Source organism: Platichthys flesus, chromosome 15 (genome assembly GCF_949316205.1).
Source record: "Platichthys flesus chromosome 15, fPlaFle2.1, whole genome shotgun sequence".
In the NCBI taxonomy this organism is placed as follows: domain Eukaryota; kingdom Metazoa; phylum Chordata; class Actinopteri; order Pleuronectiformes; family Pleuronectidae; genus Platichthys; species Platichthys flesus.
Window position 1 is genome coordinate 5,588,553 of NC_084959.1, and position 18,953 is coordinate 5,607,505.

Sequence of the window (18,953 nt, forward strand, 5' to 3'; positions counted from 1 at the left end):
ATTCTGTTTAATAACAACTCAGACATTTCCCCAGAGCTTTGTTCAAGTATCAAGTAACTGAGAAAAGCCAAGCCTTTATTTCTCTTCTTATGAAACGATCAAATAGTTTTGAGCCGAACACACAAGCAGTAACACAGAGAGAAGTTTGTGGATGGGGAAACTGAATAATCTTTTAGTTGTGAAATATTTACACTCCCCAGAACCAGGACTGGCTGTTTCTTTCTGGAGGACAGTAATTTAACAGAACTAGTTTGTAAATCATACAGAATATGGATTACTGCTTCATATCAAGCCCCACACGTCTCTCTGCTTCTCCGCTGCATCAGAGCAGCCTCCAGGCGTGAAGAACTCCTCTCAGTGGCTGATGCAATGTTAGAACATTTCTAGACAACAAGGTTTATTCACAAGACAACGAGACTCTTAAAAATATGTTTTAAGAGTAAGATAAATGCTGATAATAAGTTACAATAGAAGAAGACAAACAGGGAAATTCATTGTTTTGAATATATAAATCAACTGGTTTTATTTTCATAATTATCGTTTGGATATATTTTCCATCTCTGTCTGTTTTATAAATAAATGATTACTGAAATAAAGAAAACGGTCTCTTTCCAGTGGTTTCCTTAATAAAGGCCCTGAAGGTTTGAGACTAAATGACTTGTTGAGACATGTTTTATTACCTGAAGATTAATAATAGATAATTGATGCGATCTACTAACTCTGGAACAATCTGTTGTTTGACCTGTTTTGATGTAAAGTCTTCCAACGTGACAAAGCAACAATCAACAGTGAAGAGTCCACCTGCCTGAGTCGTAATGAAGCAGTGACCCACTTCCTGCAGAGAAGTTCAGGACAAATCATTTCTGGCAAATGGCTGCAAGACGGACGTGACAAGGAAAACTCTTCCTGCTGCATCAATACCCAAAACCAGGAGTGTAATTAAAGGTATTAAATTAAATAAAAGCATGTGTACAGCCGGGTGGGGGGTGGAAACGTGAGAGGAGCCAGTTCTAACGTGACATGACATCTTCAAACTGGTTAGACATCACGTTGTGTATCATCACCACATCATCAACTTGATAATTGTGGTGTATGTTAGTTATTGTACCTCGGCCACAGCCTTTAAAACTACCCCCATCTGCATGCAAATTATTCTGTCAAAACAAGACATGAGCCAGCGATGAAGAACAGAAAACACGAATAGAGAAATAAATAAATATATTTGAAGATGAAAAAGGCTATTTCGGTATTTCTGCATTCATGATTTCTTCCAAAGAGCTTATGTTTTCACCTGTGTTTGTTTGTTTGTTTGGATTTCAATGATATTTAGTGAGGGATGACCAAAGGATTAACTCATTATAGGTCAGTGTGAATCTGAGCCGGAGGGATTTCTCTTCTCTTTCTTTAACGTTGAGAGATGATCGATGTTTTTCAACATTTTCTGTTGAGAATAATTCATGGATCTTGTTTCAGGTCCGTTTAGGAGACTGAGCATTATCAATGTGGGGAAGTTTGTTGAAGATCCAAATAGAAATCTGGATCTAGTGAATTTAAATGTGTTTTCAGAAGGGGACTGTTGGGCCTTTGTTTACGGATCCAGGTATTCTCCTTCACTGTCCTTAACATAGCCAAATAGGGTGATTGCATTGTCCCAACGTCTCAGATTATTATTTGTGGATCTTGTTTAAATAAGCCTACATTTAGGGAACTCATTTCTATGAGTGTTTGTAATTTGTTGAAGCTTGATTGACTGTTGGGTGTTGGTGGAGATATGGGTTCATTTATTACATTTGTCTATTTGATGGAGAAATAGCATAAAATACTAAATGTGAACATATTCTGTAGAATATGTTCACATTTACAACCGTGGTCTCTGGGCAGGTAGGACAAAAACTAAACTAAATAAGTGAGACTGACACAAATATCACAGACAACAACACACAAGGACAAAACACATGACGCGCAACTCCAAAGAAAACGTTGTGTTATGTCACTTTTTGTCCTTCACTGTAATCACTTCTGAAATAGGATGTGTATGTGTGTCAGTGGCTCATCTCTCAACATGTAGGAGGTCCGTCACCCCAAATGACCGAACAATGAAAATGTCAGGTGATGTCACCAGAGCCTTTCAGTCAGCTGTGTGGTTTTGACTTTTATTTTGAAGAGTCAGGTATAATTGTCCTCTTGCTTTTGACACAGTATAAATATAATGTTTGTTTGTTTTCTCTGTTCACCATCTCCAGCCCTGTTCTTTGTTTGTTCAAGCTTCTTGATAGTACATGCAGTCTAAATCAGGTATCGTGCGTCAATTCGATTGTCCTAAAAGATTATAAATAAAACCAGCGCACCTTTGTTGCCATGCCGCTCTGGTATGTTTGCTAGTCACATGTTTGTGTAGTGACTCAAAAGGAGGAAGGAACTCAGGCCCAGACGAAGCCACAGCCTCCTGTGACATCACATCATACCACGCAGCTCTGAAGACGCACGTAGGTCAGGAAAAACCAGTTTGGAGACATTCAGCCAGTCACCCTCCCTCCAGCCTGATTCTCTTGTCTTCCACCCTGCACAGCAGATGGTTTGATTGACTTCTACCAGGCAGACCATGGACTTCTCTCAGTCGTTCTCAGCCCTCAACGAGAAGCTGAAACCTCGAGTCACCACCAGCGAGCAGCTCTACTCGTCCCTGAACAGAGTGGAGGACAGACAGCTGGGCTCACTCGGGATCAGAACATCTTACCGACCAACAGTTCTGCCCGCTGATCCTAAAGGTCTAGTGATCATGACAGAGCCACATGGTCCACTGGAACCTGAGGCGGACGCAGAGCAGGAGGATCTGGTGTCTGACAACCTGGGAGAGGGGAACTGTGCAGACATGAGGCTCAACACATGCCTCATCAGTGGGCTGAATTTGAAAGATGTGGGCGATGAGGAGCTGGCTGACGAGGACAGCAGCTCCTCACAGTCTGAGGAGAAGGACAGTCAAGGGGAACTGCCAACTGAGGGGACGACAAACTCCTCAGGGTCGAGACCCTCCAGCAGTGAAGGTGGGAGCTCCTTGCAGATGAGCTTCGTCGATGGGACTTTACCAGACCTGCTGAACAGCGGCAAACCTCTCAGCAGACGCAGGACACTGGGACATGTCTCAGCCACGGTAGGACAGCGGTCTTCGAATGTCAAAATATGAGAGAGAGATTGCATTCACATTAATGTACCAAGTGGAGGGTGAATGTGGTCATTGTGTCTATGAATGCATTCACTTCTGCAGTGCTGAGCAACAACCTCTCAGCCGGTGCAACTGGCTTTCTCCTCCACAGTTTCACCCTGGAATCCAGATAAAGCAGTTTCTGTTTACACTCTGCAAAACAAACTGCCGAGGTTGTGCTTTGTCAGTGAGGGCCTGCAATTACCTGCAAAACAAATGGTGGCGCAGTTTGTTTACATGATGTGATGCTTGTTGTGTGCAGCTGAACGAAGTGCGCAGAGAAGTAGAGCTGTCCCGCAGACGAAGCATCAAGCTGAAGGCTCAGGTGGACAAACTCCATGAGAACAGGTCAGGGAGAGGCTGGAGTCAAGGCAGAGAGAGGGTAAGGGTCACACACACACACTCACAAACACACAAACAATCACAAACGTGTCTGCATGACTTCATAGCGTTAAAGACTCTGCCCAAACCTAACCTCAGACCAACCTTAACCTTTAAACACATCCTCAACTTAAAATATAATGATTAACATTATAATAATGTGACTGTATAACAGATTTAGGTTCCAACAACATGAGTAATATCTGGACAACACCTACAACACAAACACACACACACTGGATTGTTGTAAATTCTCTCTTGTCATTTCTGTCCCAGGTCACAGAGGAGATCCTGTCCGCTGTGCGGCTGCTGAACTCGCTCACGGAGCAAAAGTCCAGCCCCCCCGACCCGTCTCAGAGGGACAACGGCCTGGACAGTGCCCTGATCCAGCTGCAGAATGTGGCCAGGAGTCTGGCCATCAGCCACACCAAGCAGGTCAGGACAACACCCACCTCACCCTCACCATTTCCCTGCAATCTCAGTCTGAGTGGAAGTTTCAGTGGGACTTTCACTCAGAGGAATGTTTGCTTTGCATCAGACTTGTTGTCCTCACACGGAGCAGGGGACGAAGGTCGATAGTCATTGAGAAGGACAAGTGTTCCAAAATCTGACTTCAGTTACTTGATAGTGTAGCGGCCTTATTTCAACATGCTTTCATGACTACAGTATCAGAAAGGTAGTTAAAGGTAGTCTGCAGATGTTAATACACATGTGACAGACACCCAGTGTTCTCAGAATGAAGCCTTCCTCATTGTTTCCCTGATTCACTGATGTCTCCACTCTCAGCTATGTGGTCGGACAAGTTCCCGAGGGACAGTATCTGTGATCTAAGCCTTTCTGGTATTTACAGCAGGTTTTTTTGGATTTCAGAAAAAGTCACGAGGTGTGTGAGCGATGGAGGGACTAGATTTGAGATAAGAGAGGTTTCAGTCAGTGAGGTTAAAGTTGGGACAAAAAATAACCGGCGTCCTCTGCTTGCTCGTCCCTTCAGGGGTTCAGATCTGGAGGAGGAAGAGGAGGAGAGGACAGTGCCATTCTTGAGCAGGCGCTGCGGGATAGAGACGACGCCATGGAGAAGTGAGTACACAGTCATCTCCTCTAAATACCAGATGAGTCAAGATTTAAGGGGGGTAAAAAGGAAGTTGAAAGGTGCGATTTATTTTGAGCAATGTGTCATTCTCTCCGTTCCGCCACTCAGGAAGAAGGCGATGGAGGCCGAGCTGCTGCGGAGCAAGACGGAGATGATGCTGCTGAACAACCAGCTGCTGGAGGCCGTGCAGAAACGTCTGGAGCTGTCGCTGGAGGTCGACGCCTGGAAGGTAAACCTCACACCAGTTCAACCTCACTCAGAAAAAACATCCATGTCTGACAGTGAAGACATTTGATTAAAGGCATCAAGTGTTTTTTTTGATAATAAGCTTAGGAGTTCTTGAGTTATGGCCCAAAACTGACACGGTGGTGCAGTGGTTGACGTTGTCGCCTCACAGCAAGATTGTTCGACCAGGATCTCATGTCCTCCCTGTGTCTGTGGGGGTTCTCTCCGGCTCCTCCCACAGTCCAAAGACATAAAGAACTGGGGTTAGCTGGAGTGGAGACTCTAAATTGTCTGAATGGTTGTTTGTCTCTGATTGTTGTGTGTCTGTGATTCGCTGGTGACCTGCCCAGGGCGTTCCCCTCCTCTCGTTCGATCTCAGCTGTGATTGGCTCCTCCCATAACCTCAAAGAATAAGCGGTATCTAGATGGTGGATGGTCGGACAAAAATGTGTTTTGTTATTTCACAGATACGTTGACCTCCAGTTTCTAGTCAGTGTTTTTGCCAAACTTAAAGCTATTCATGGAGCCTTCACCTCCACCCCTGCCCTTTGCTTCATGTCTTCCCCCATTTCACACTTTCACTTTCTTGTCTATAGAGGCCCAATGCCCACCCTCCCTAACAGAGATATTGAGATCATGACAACGGGATGGATGGGCGGATAAAAGGCCTCCGGCCAAATGTGTTGCCGGGCGGAGGCATAACAACACAGGAATAAAGTGACAGAGAGCTGTGCACTGAGCCAAATAGAGTCGATGGGAACATTCGAACATGTTAGTCTAGAGAAGTAGGACACAAGCACTTGTGAAAAGGACAGTGCTAATTACACGTTTCTTTCAGAGCCTGGAATGTGTAAAACACACACACACGCTACAATTAAAATTCTCAAACATTTCATCCAGAACTTGCAGCGTGTCAACTCATGGCAGCTGGAATCCGTAGACATTGTTTTGGCCTCAGGCTCATGCACATGTTCTTCTGGTGAGCGCCGTGCTCATTTTCATTGTTGAACCGGCACCATGTAATTTTACCTGTGGGTACTGTAGAGGCTGCTTCAGATGTAAACTAGTTTATCTTTTAAAAATACAAGACCCTACACAAGACCTACAAGACCGGTTTTATGACAGTTTGCATAATAAAATCCCTTTTTTTTAATTCGTTGTACAATCGAAGGCTTAAATTTGTATTTGGAACCTGATTCCTTCAGTATAAGAGACCTCCTCTCTTATACTGAAGGAATGAGGTTTTCCTCCGGTGAACAAAAAATAAAAATACATCACTTTCCCCTTTGCTGATCACTCTTTATCCCCCTATTCATTTTTATACCATCCCTTGTGCCTCATCATTACTTTTTTCTCCATATTTCCTCCCAAAGAATCCATATTCTCCGTGTTCTGACGTCCTTTTCCCTTCTCACCACAGGAGGATGTTCAGCGGATCCTCCAGCAGCAGCTGCAGAGTCAGCAGCTGGCGGAGCAGTCCCAGAGGAAGCAGTCCCGAACCCTGGGCATCCTGAGGAGAAACCGACCAATCACCCAGCGGCCGACCATTGTCCCTCCGTCTGCGGCCACGCCTCACACAACCAACACAAACCAAATCTTCATCCCCAGAGCTTTGGAGCCCCCTGCTCCACCTCCCAGCACGCCTTCTCCGAGCTTCACTCGTCGCAACTGGATGGACAAGCTGAGGAGGGGCAAGACCACTCGAGACCCAGCGGGGCAGGATTCAGAGCGGGGCAATGACGACGGGTTCCAGGCCGTGTGTCTCGATTGAAACCGTGATGAGTCGGTACATTCACTCTGATACACAACTGTGGTGTCTGACATTTGACTCTTCCTCAGTCACAGATGTGTTCTGTGTGTGTGCAGCCGTCTGAAGGGGGAACGTTTCTCTCTGCTCACTTTAGATCTGAGTGTGAGCCGAGCAGCACTCTGTGACAGCTTGTTTGGAAGCAGCTTTTAGAAGTGCGATGTGGAAACTTAAAGCTGCGGACACACATGGACACAGAGCTTCCATTACCTTTTGATATGAGCAATATTTACATGTTCATGGATTGTGGATTTTTTCTATTGAACATTTTAAGAGAAGTAAGAAAAACATTATCCGGCACAAACTATAGTTTTCCTGGGAGCACCTGCTTTGGATCTTTGCCTAATGTAATTTATATATTTGAAATGAGCCACGTATCTGTTTAATACTGTTACCACTTGAACGCTTTACACTATCTCCTGAATACTGTTGTGTTGTATAGTAAAGGAATGTCTCAGTGACACTGCAGTTTATTTTGTAAGAAACTGTCAACATGTCAACTCTAATCCTTCGTTTCTGCACCTTCGCCTGCTGCATTTTCAATATTCAAAAGAAGAAAATAAACTTTGTTGCAGATGTTTGCCATTTTATTGTAGAATATCATTTAGTACATTTACGATAATATATACATACATATATAAATGTATATATAATCCACTCCTATATGCATCTTGTACATAATAAAATACTCATATGCCATAATGAGAAACAAACAGACGTACATAGCACAGCAAAGTCACAGCTGATGACAATAGAGAAGGCATGCGCACAGCAAAACGATGTACAATCCTAAACACATGATTTCAGTCTTCAAAATGGTTCTTGTGTTACCGAAGTCATTTGATTTCCTACATCGCTGACACAAAATCCTCTTTCATATGTTCTCGTCCCACTTTAACGCTACAGACGCTGAAGCAGGACCTGCATTCAAATGTCAGTACAACCACCGACCCCCCCACTGCTGCGGCTGAGGAGGGTGAAGGGGTGTTTCTCAACTACCTGGAGATTTATAAAAAAAGAAATGAGGATTTTCACTCAACGTCATTCGGATGATTCAAAGCCCATTGGACTTTCATATTCACATTAAACATCAACTGCAGTAAACATCTAACGTCGTGAAGGGGTACACCCTCACTTGTTAAGACTTCCTTGTGAGAAATTCACACACACACAACCGGCAACCCAGCTGCCAATCTCAAGCCTGATAGTTAACATCGTAAAATCTTTATCAAGTTTTTCAGAAATGGAAAAAATATCTCTCGACAAAAGAGGCACGTACAAATTTACAACACCCTGCTTATTCATACTAATGGCAGTTTTACTACTGGACTGTACGGTTCAAAACAAATGAAACAGAAGAGACGAACACTGTCAGGATTATATAAAGACGGTCACAGTTGCAGCATTTATCTGTGGGATATGACCCATATAGCTTTGCGCCTTAGTTGATAAGATAAAGAGGGATACAGTTGAAGATGTTTCATCAAAACACGGATCGGACTGAACAAATACTGACACAACAACTTTGCCACACAGACAGAATAGTATAAGGGTATAATAAGAAGCATATCCAGATGTAACCTGAGATATTCAGGAAACAGATTGTGACTTTGCTGCTTCTGAGCGTTTCAGCTTGGTTTTTCATAGATGGTTACGCAGCCATTAAAAATATAACCAGTGCTCTCGATAAGCTTGAGTTGAGTCAGAGTAAGCGAACTGTAATATTATCATCTCTCACATTCGGCAGACGCACACAGGAGTACGAGAGTTTTGCTTTCTCCATCTTTAATCAAGAGTGTGATCTTTCAGTTTGAGCTGAAGCTTGAGAGCAGGTACTCTAAACGCAAGGAGCGTATATTTGAGTGCGGGCGCAGGATTGAAATCAGTAAGTGCTGCTCTCAACCGAAAAGACCACACTCCTTAATAAGACAAGAAAAACCCACAAAGGAGGTGGAAAAATCGAAAAAACCTGTTCAAAATACTGAATATATCACCATAATTACATTTCTACAACAAAACATCATGTCTGTATTACAGCCTCATTGAAGAGCTGGATCCTCCTGACACGTGAAACCAAATTCCCCCTTCATCTCGCTCCAAGAGGAGCTCCTCAACCTTCTTATCCAACCTTCTCACTGCTGGTCCACCACAGTCGTCCCACATTGTACTCGGTCTAAATCCTCTTTTCTTTTATACTGGCATAAATGAGTCGAAACAAAAGAAAGCACTGTGCAAATGAGAGTTTCTTTGGATTAGTATCACCTCCAAAACAGCCCCATTATGTTAAATATGTTAAATTCGACATACTTTCCTTGCTATCGTCTTCCATGGATCTAAAAATCTAGACACCAGCCAATCTGGTAACACTAAAGGTTTGCCTACTTGACGCTACACTACACATCATTTGACGCTGGTAAAAGAACTGACAGCTGTAAGAGAGCGAGCTTGGTCCAGTGGTTGCAGGTTTTAGGATTATCAGTGATTCCGCTCGCTCTCGCTGAAGCTGCTGTATTCTCACCTTCCGTTTTCAGTGAGTGGACGCTCCGAGGCGCCAAGCGTTAACAGAAACCGTTCTGAGGTGTTGACGGGAGGCAGCTAGGACTGCAGGAAGGAGCTGATGGAGCTGATGAAGTCTAAGGGTTTATCCGCGTGGATCCAGTGGCTGGCGTCTGGGATGTACTGGATGTCAGCCATAGGGAACAGCCTCTGGATTTCTGGGTAATCGTCGGAGCTGGATCGAGGGCGAAGACAAGACGGAGGAGGAAAGAGAATATCTGGTAAGACTAAGTAGTGTAGAAGAGTTGAGGTTAGGGTTTATTTTATGATAACTTACACACAAAAAAAATAGAAGGTCTCTGGTCGTTTATACCTGATATAAGCTGAACTGGCTCCACCCAGGAACAGCGTAGGTCCCTCATAGACTGTGTCGAAGCTGGGGAAACTCATGAGTTTATCAAGGTGCTCCGAGATGGCCGACAAGTTGACCCTCCAAGCATAGTGTCCGTTCTGCTCCACCAGGTTAGTCAGCAGGAACTGACGCACAGAGTGCTCCTGAGGGATGGAAGAACAGTTTTCAGGATCAGAGTTCGACTTTAAAAACAGATGTAATCAATATTTTTTATTCTTCAAATGGTTCAAATTACTTTTTCACCCAGTTTCACAAGCTTTGGTTTTATGGTCTATTCAATCAGTGCTTTGGTTTATTATCACCACAACAGTCCGTGAATAAACTTTAAAAAAAGTTTTTACATGATCTGTTCAGTATTGAACTGCAGACAGACACAGTCAGTGACTAGCTCAAAACAAAAATAGCTTTTAGCAGCTACATAGTCACATCAACTTTAACTTGAGAAGTTCAGAGCCGTGTCAAATTACTTATCCTTGCTGCCCCAGGTGGCTATAACATCAGCTTCAGCAGGTTTACATTCAGATAAAGGAAAAAAATTATCCAAAAAACACTTTCCTGACTTATTTCAGAAAAACTTTCATAGATATGTGTTACACTCAATGAAAGACTCCCCTGACCTTTACTAAACTGCGCAGCTGATCCTCAGCCATCCGTCTGGCGGTGGAGCGCGGGATGTCACTGGAGATCTTCACCTTCTGCAAGGCCTGGATGTAGTAACGGAAGTTGGTGCGTGTGGTGGTCTGGGCTGGACTGATGTCCACAACCACCAGTCGCTCAACTAGACCAGGCTACAAGCAGAGAGACACACATGGAGAGCAGCAGAGAATTATTAATTTCAGATACTGCAAAAGGTCAGGTGACATCCAGCGAGGGGACTGTAGTGCCCTGCTTAATTCATGCTGACATTTCTCGACTGCGAACCTGTGTGATGGCCATCGTCATGGCCGTCTTCCCTCCCATGCTGTGGCCAATGAGGACGCACTTCTCGATGTGCAGCTGAGAGAGGAGGTGTTTCAAATCCCCGGCCATCGCCTCGTAGGTCAGCTCCGGGCTGTGAGGGCTGTTGCCATGGTTACGGGCATCTACGGTCAGCACCTAACTGGTCAGAGGAGAGTTAGGACACTTGGAAAAGGCGGGAAGGAGGTGACAGGGGGCTGACAAAAGACATTTTTGGCTGCGGTAATGGAAAGTGACATGAGGAAACAAAAGCTGTATTGTTCACATGAGGTGATGAGGTTCTTTGAGGAAGCAAAAGATCATCTCAGAATTGTATTACAACAGCACAGAGTTACAGGGGGTTGTATCGAATGACTGGTAACACACAGACACACAACATGCTTTTGTCAGGCTGCTTCAGAACCAACTCAAACACAAAAGGAGAATTGTTTTAGTTGTTACGACAGAACAGCATCAGGTGTCTTCATCGCTGCATTACCTTTCGGCCCGTGCGCTGAACCAAGGACTTGGCTATTGAGTGGAAGTTTGATTTGCTGCCAAAAAGGCCGTGAAGAAACACCAGGGGAGTGCTCTCTCCCTTCCCGTCAAAGACATCGTAGGTCAAGTTGACTGGGCTGTGGGAAATAAAACCAAAAAGAAACATGTTGATTAATTCAACTCTCCCCGACTCCACGTCTGTGCTGTGAATTGCGTCACATGTTCAGAGGCACCAGTGACACGTCGAAGTGGGAAAACACTGTGAAAACTGATTTAATTCAGGAGTGAAAAGGAAGAGTCGCCTGCTTCATCTCTCAGTGAAGACAAATGTGCAGGACATATTAATAAGGGAGATAAAAGGGGGTTTGATTCAAAGAGAAAAAGTGGCAGCATTGATCAACGATGGGTTATTTGCTCACAAATATTTTTTCTCAACTTAAGGATGAATACATCATAGTTTAGGTAAGAGTTTAAGCTAAGAAATATTTATCTTTATTACCTTTATCTTTGTTTTTGGATATATTGACCTAACTGGTTGAAGTTTTATTGTGTTTTATCAAGTAATGAAAACAAAGACATCGTCAGGCGAGGTAGCATAATTCCATCATATAAGAAAAGAAGGATGCATCCGACATTTACCTTTATGATCAATTTGTGTGTATTGACACACAGATAACTATTTTCAGCTCTAGCTTTCTGGCTGGTTTCAAGTTGTGTAAGGAAATGATGAACTATCATGTGTAGCGGATATGAATGTGGGGCGATTACATTTTTTTTACCCCCGGCCCCCTTAGGAAGTTAACCCGGCCCTTAGCATACATGTAGCATAGCATAAACAATCTAGATGTAACAGCATTGATGGATTTATAATTCAGCTCTAGATTACCAGCAGGTTGTATAGGTGTTAAGTAAATGATGAATGATCTTATATGGTGGAAATCAATGGGGGCCCAGTGACATTTTTTTACCCATGGCCCCCTCAGGAGGTTAATACGGCCATGGCTTAATACAAATATAACGTACATTTAGCAAACATGTAGCATAGCATGAATTATCTATACGTACAAGCATTTAACGTTTTATTTGTATAAGTAATTGTTAAAGTTAAACAAAGGAAGCGTCCGTCGCGTTATCGACGTTATCTAAGCTCGACTCATTCACCGGGATGCTAACCGAGCGTCTGAATGTCATTCACGTAAGCTCGGGGAAGTTACCGGTAAATAGAGACGCGAAGACACGACACGGCGTCAGTTTCTAACGGTAAACAACTGCCAGTGTTATAAGGAGGAGAAGGAAGGGGGTGTGATGTCAGTCCGGCGCCGCGGCACGACGCTGCACCTCAGGCGGGCAGAGGGCATCGGTTAGCCGGGGAAGCTAGCGAGGGTACCTGGATGAGCTGGCGGTCCGCACCGTGAGAGCAGCCCCGCAGACGGGCTGCTGCTGCCCGGGGAAGAGCCGGCGACACGCTCCGCCGCCAGGCAGCGCTCTCTGGATCAGGCGACACAACGCGCTCATTGCAGCTCCGGTACCGGCCGGTCCACAAACTACATGAGGGGCTCACACACGGACGCAGTGACAGCGGAGACCCGGCGTCCGGAGGCTGAGGATCCACGGTGTCAACAGCTGATGGCGAGGTTGCGTGATGACGTGGCACTTACACACGTCGGGTGGTCTGAGGGCCCTGGGTTCGGTCTGTCAGGCTCCTGGTGTCAGGCGCCGTAAACTATACAATAAAACAAATTAGTCTCTATTAATGTTCACTGGGGCTGAGGAAGTACATGGACTTATAGATGATAAATTGTTATGCAATGTTAACCAATCAACAAGTCCATCGAAATAGTATTACTGATAACCTCGCGTAATTATCATAATTCATTTGTTGATAAAATTTCATAGCATTTACTGATTAGTCTTTCCGCCCATTAATATGGAGGAGTAGAAGTCATAGCGCCCCCGTGTGGAGAGATGGCCTCACCGCATCTGGTCCAGCAGCAGCTCTGACTCCAAACAAGCAGCAGATCTTAGACTGTTCTCTCCTGTGAACCTTCCCAGAGTCCAGCTGTCACTTTACTTCTTGTTCTCCTAGATATTTGTTTGAGAAGATGTTTCACTATTGGAGGAAAAACATTTTTTTTGTGTTTTTATTGTTTAGTATCTTAAAGAGGGTTTACTGTGCTCAAAGTCTGAGAAATAGAATGATAAGAACTGATTAGTTTGTTTGTCTCATGAAAGTGTTACTGTCTTGTTTGTTAATTGATCTCTGGACAGTTTATTGTATCAATCAGATCTTTTCCTTTCACACTACTTTATATTGTATTTCTGTGTGTTTACAGACAGAAATGTTTGTTAATTCAACATGAAAAGTTTCTTTGTGGTTGAAGTTGAATTCAACATAAAGACATTTTTCTACAGCGTCTTTACATGTTTGAAAAGAGTCTCTGAATCACTAAAGGTCAAGTTTTGACATTCAAATAACAAGTAATACATATTGTGTGACCAGGCCGACAGCCTGCTGAGGATTTTAAACTCCACATACATTGTCACTTTTCTTTGTATCCTTCAGTTCCTCAGTGTGTCAGAGTGGACCAGGATCTCGACTGGGCCCCTCTTTAGAGACCTGAAGTGGCTTCAGCCCCAGCCGGTTCACCTCTGTCCTATATTCCTCCACCAGCAACTGCCCATCAACCAGACTCCACAAACAGAACAGTAGACCTCCTGTAAGCCGCAGCAAAGCCTGTGCACAGACTGCCAGGCCGGTGCTGGGAGCCAGGCCCTACTGTCTGTCAGGCCTCCCTTGTTTACTTTAATTTTTCTCAACAGTGATATTCAATGTGATTGTAGTCCGAGCCACTTGGTGGTGCCATAGCATTTCATTAAGGGTTATTTCCTTATTGTTATGCATAGAGCTGGTCCCTTAGATAGCAGCTTTCAGTAAATGAACAATGGGGACATTTATAAAAGAACCTAATCAAATCTGTGATGGTTCTTCTATGTGGAACTCTATGTCACCAGTCGACTATATAAGCAATTTCAGTTTAATGTCAATACTTTAAATTATACTATTTATTTAATTACTTCCTGGTCTCAGCTCCACATTATTACATTTTGCAGGTTCAGTCTTATGAACTCTAATAAGTTGTAACTTATCAGTTCTACAAAGCTCCACCTAATTTAATATCTTCAATAGTTCTACTGTGCCAAAGGTTTAGGCACTTTAGAATACATTTTGTTTGTCAGGCATTACCAAGTAGATATTAACAGTGAATAGAAGACGAGCAGCAGGCACAGGTAAACCCTGATCCCAACATCACAGAGTTAGTCTGGGAGATGAAGACTACAAGACACACATAAATGAAATCCACAGAAGAACTGTGGCAAGTTCTCATAGATACTTTGAACAAAGTACGTGTCGAGAATTTTAAAACACCGTCGGCAAGTGGACTCAAAATAACAACCTATAATCATCCTCACTTTGCTTGAAGTGGCTAAAAATGTGTGTATAGGTCAAAATTTAAACAAGCTTCCTGAATCTGAGGCTCTCTTGAGTATTCAAAGCAGAATGGTGCCAAATTATCTCAGTGAGGTGATCAGCCTCAAGGACGTTTGTTTACAGGCGCTCCTCCTCCTGCGCTGTGCAGTTCAGCAAACTACACATCGTTGTCGCCAGTTACTCTCCCTCAATAAGTTGTGTTAAATGTTGCCCTCATGTCTGTTGCTTCTGTCATCTCAGGAACATGGAAACAAACCCCCTGTGTATCATCCCAGACAACCTGGCCTCCCTCGCTGCATCTGAAAAACATGCATTGCTATGGGAGACAAGTCTGCTGGGATAAAGCACGCTGCGAGCTGTCGCCATAGTGAAGTCATGAGACAGAGGCCCAAGGGAGCTCCGGCCCGACTGAGAGAAGAATAGAGCATTCACAGATGAGTGTGCACTTTCTATTCCATTACAATCACCGTCACAGCTCCAGTTCTCCTTGAACCAAATAAACAAAACAAAAAAAACGCCACCACCAGGTTTCTGATGTGGGTTTCTCATTCACTTTCGTCAGTTGTGGCTGTCTGTAGTGGATAAATTATGTAATATTATAAGTTAGACATATATTTATATATCAATGCTATTTCTATTTCAAACTTCTAGATTTTTCCAGTCTAACCATAAAAGAAACATTTTCACTATATAAAGAAAATTATTAAAAAGTTACAGGGGTTTCAAAAAGACCCTATTGATAATTCATGAAGAAATATTGAGATTTTCTTTTTAATAAAAGCAACACATTGAGGTTTATGATGCACATTCTAAAAATAAATAAATATCCTGCACTTCACAAATAATGTCTCCACAACATAAATTTCCGTCTGTTCTGTTTCAACAAATTGAAAACTTTTCTACATTTATTTGTCAAAAACACTTTTTCCTTGTTACTTTGGCTCTAGAAAGTTCAAACAAAAACAAGTTAAGGGAGCCAGACATTATATGTTGTTAATCCACATAGTGATACCGACACATTTCCCTCTACTAGACGTGTTTTGGGCTTTTCCCAACAGCTCAGACTTATCAGCATTTAGATATAAATGGTTTGATGACTCGCTAAGTCTCAGACCTCAGCTTGAAGCCACCTGATAAACAAAATGATCCGAGAGGAAAGAAATGTTTTCCATTTTCAAGGCATCAGTTCCAACTGCAGACATGGTTCAGTCCTTGTTGTCGACCTCTGGGGTCACAGTGCTGACGTCTCATTTGCCTTCACTGAACATGTCAGCAGAGAACAGCAGAGGACGATCCAAACTCCTGGTCCTTCTTTAACTCTCTGGTATCCATGGAGGCTCGGGTCATGTTCCTGTTGTTTGTCTCCAGTGATCTGGTTTTGATTGAATATACTGACTTTGAACTTGAAAAGGTTTTTAATGGAATTTGTGGAGTTGTCGCTCAGAGACGCTGCAGCCTGAGCTCCAAATTATTAGGGCGGCCGGAATCTGCAAGTTCAAATACTTCATTCAATACACAGTCACAAAGAAAAAAACATATTAACTTGGACTATGGGCAGAAAAGGTCTCTGGTTCGACTCTGATTCAACTCCATGGAGTATAAACAAAAAGATGAACCTGGATTGATTTGTCCAAAAATCCAAGAGGATTCTCCCTACCCTGACTAGTGCCCCTGAGCAAGGCGCCTTACTCCCTCAACATCTGCTCCCCGGGCGCTGTAAATGGCTGCTCACTGCTCTGTGTGTCCTGCACCAGATGGGTTTAATGCAGAGGTTAAATTTTTCTTAAACTGCATGAGTGTGTCTGTGCATGTGTTTGGGATACATAAATGGATCTTAATCTTCTAGGTTTGGGATTTAGACTTTTTGACTTTCAGTCAGAAACAAACACATCATGGAGAGGAGCAGACATCTTGAATCAGCGGGGGCTTCGCAAAAGGATGGGCAAAGAATTATCTTTATTATGAATTACTGCACATGTATGTGTCCTGTATCAAAAGATGAGAGCTGTATATCAAGTATTTTGTGAGTTAAGTAAAAAAAATACTACAATTGTAGTTCTTTTTTAAATGAACAATGATAAGAATGATATTTACCTGCACCTGTCAACTTAAGTGTTTGCAGTAGATACTTTATCAGCTTTACACAACTTTACAGCCAATCTGGCAATGAGGTTAAAAAACCAGCGATAACGTGGGATTGTAGTTTCTAGTGTCTCTATCAGGAACCCGGCGGACTTTGCTGTTTGGTCGTCATCCTGTTGGACAGAAATCCGCTACCTGTCCACTTCACGTGTCGCCTCTCAGATGTGCTATCTGGGACATGTGTGAGAGATCAGTGGCCCTGATTCTCTGCACTGACTTGTCACAACATTTTCTTGACCTTTTCCTTTTATTTGCTGTCACGCTACTCGCCTGCTCCCGTCAACATCCGCTGCTGAACATCATTGAGCAACCCTGCAGTTACGTTTCCTATCGATGTAATAAGGACACGTCGTTAATTTAGGCTCACGATAAGTTGAGTTTGTTGATTCTGAACATAATTTATTTTCCACCAGGTTATTGAGTCTATTCGGTCTTTCAATATTCAGGTTTTAAATATTTCCAAACTAACTAGTTGACTGAAGTTAGCTCTGACATGCTGCCATATTAGTAAGACTGCAGCTAATCATGGATTTCTTTAATCCTAGATTGATATATGTTTTGTTTTTGATTGATCAATACATTTAACAAACATGACCGCTGGTTTCTGAAAACATTTTTGAGATAAATGTCTGGTGGTGTGAAAGCATCCAAATCTGATATTCACCAGTTATCTATGCAGATAAGAGTCAGTTCCACGACTCAAAGACGACTTTATAACTGACTTCTTTATAACTTTTACTTAGCATATATGTATAAACAAAAGTATTTGACTTGTTTCTTCTAAACCGGATGTTTTATGACCCGTCTGTTTTTATGCTGCCTTTATAAAGCAGTGGGCCCATGATTGTTCAGGGTATTTTTAGGTTTTACAGCTGAAGAGCTCTGTTGAGGAGGGATGTGTTGAGATCAAAATTATAATTCGCTGGAATGCGGCGTCTTGTTCTCTCTCACACAAAGACAACAAGAAAAAAAGACACTGCTCAGATTAGAACAAATAGTAAAACTGCTGCTGGATGATTTATTCACAATTGTGTTTTCACAGTTATGTTTCCATTGAATTGGTCAAATTCCACTCACACACCCAGCTTGATCATGGTCCTCTGAGTACAGGGGTGTGTGTGTGTTTGTGTGTGTGTGTGTGGGGTGAACCTGGTGACAGTGAACTTGGGGCTGATAAAGTTCCTTTGCTGCACGTCTCTACAGATAAGGCTGTGAAATGTGATGAATTAGTGCTTCATGTGTTCTGACACCCCCCCCCCCCCCCCCCCGCATTAATGAGGGTTATCTTGATAAGTCAGCTCAAACTCATGGGTTTTCTTACCGAACCCAATAGAGACGCAACAGAATGAACCTTTAAGTTTAAATATTTATTATTTACCAAACATCTTTATTGTCATTCATTTACATCCCCCTGGTACATCAGTATTTCAGCAAGGGTGCTTGTTACTTTTTGACTTACCGCTGCTCATCACGTCATATCCACTCTGATTAAGTTTCACTGTCTTCAGTCAAGAGCATTATCTTTCACTTTCTTGATTTCACAGTCAGATTTCTTTTTACTTTCACTCAATAACCAGCTCTCTCACCATCTCGCCCCTGCTTGTGCTCAGACTGCGCGCTTGCACTTGCTTGGACGGATTTCCTGCCCTTCAGAAATCTGAGAGCGAAAGTTTCAGTTGCGTGCGGAAGCAGCGTGACCGCGAGGAGAAGAGCTGAAGTGGAGTGCAGGAAAACTTTCCAAGCAAAAAAAAATCTGAGTTCAAGCGCAGATATAAGCACAAGCAGGGGCACATGTTGGTGTGCGAGTGCTGTGTTTTGAGTGAAAGAATAAATAAATCTGAACCTGAAATCAATAAGTCCTGATCTCATAGTGAAAGACCATGCTCTTGATATTAAGACAGCAAAATATTTATATATAAGTAAGTGTAATATATCTACATCGAGTTAAAAACCAGAAAGTCAAGGGTTACATATTAAACATCCCAGTTGTAAACATGATGACTGTGATTGACTTGATAGTTTCAATTGTTCAGATCTAATGAATAAACTTAAAGTGTGTGTCAGGAATACAGAAACAAATTCAAAATGGCCAACCTGACCTTTATTTACAGAAAAATAAGGGTGTTGACAACACAGCAAATATTACTATAGAGTTAACTCTCTGGCTCTTATTGTGGGTGTCAATATCCTAGTTTATATATATACAGAGGTGTTTGTATATATGCAGTGTGAATGTAACTATGTAAGACAAAGCTTAACTGAGTGCCACATGGC

At 42.9% G+C, this 18,953-nt stretch overlaps 2 protein-coding genes across 2 annotated transcripts; one reads left to right on the forward strand and one right to left on the reverse strand.

Annotated features, from left to right (window-relative positions):
* The first annotated feature begins 2,494 nt into the window (after positions 1-2,494).
* bicdl2l (bicaudal-D-related protein 2-like) lies at positions 2,495-7,281 on the forward strand. The gene is made up of 6 exons (XM_062405881.1): positions 2,495-3,151; positions 3,465-3,584; positions 3,860-4,018; positions 4,575-4,660; positions 4,782-4,902; positions 6,319-7,281. Exons 1-6 carry the CDS (start codon positions 2,603-2,605, stop codon positions 6,667-6,669), a joined length of 1,386 nt encoding a protein of 461 aa, XP_062261865.1. The 5' UTR covers positions 2,495-2,602; the 3' UTR covers positions 6,670-7,281.
* A 22-nt stretch (positions 7,282-7,303) lies between these two features.
* Positions 7,304-12,760, reverse strand: abhd11 (abhydrolase domain containing 11). The gene is made up of 6 exons (XM_062405882.1): positions 12,435-12,760; positions 11,049-11,184; positions 10,535-10,708; positions 10,231-10,401; positions 9,575-9,756; positions 7,304-9,436 (listed from the first exon to the last, which is right to left on the reverse strand). The coding sequence occupies exons 1-6, from the start codon at positions 12,560-12,562 to the stop codon at positions 9,301-9,303; spliced, it is 927 nt and encodes a 308-aa protein (XP_062261866.1). The 5' UTR covers positions 12,563-12,760; the 3' UTR covers positions 7,304-9,300.
* Positions 12,761-18,953: the final 6,193 nt, after the last annotated feature.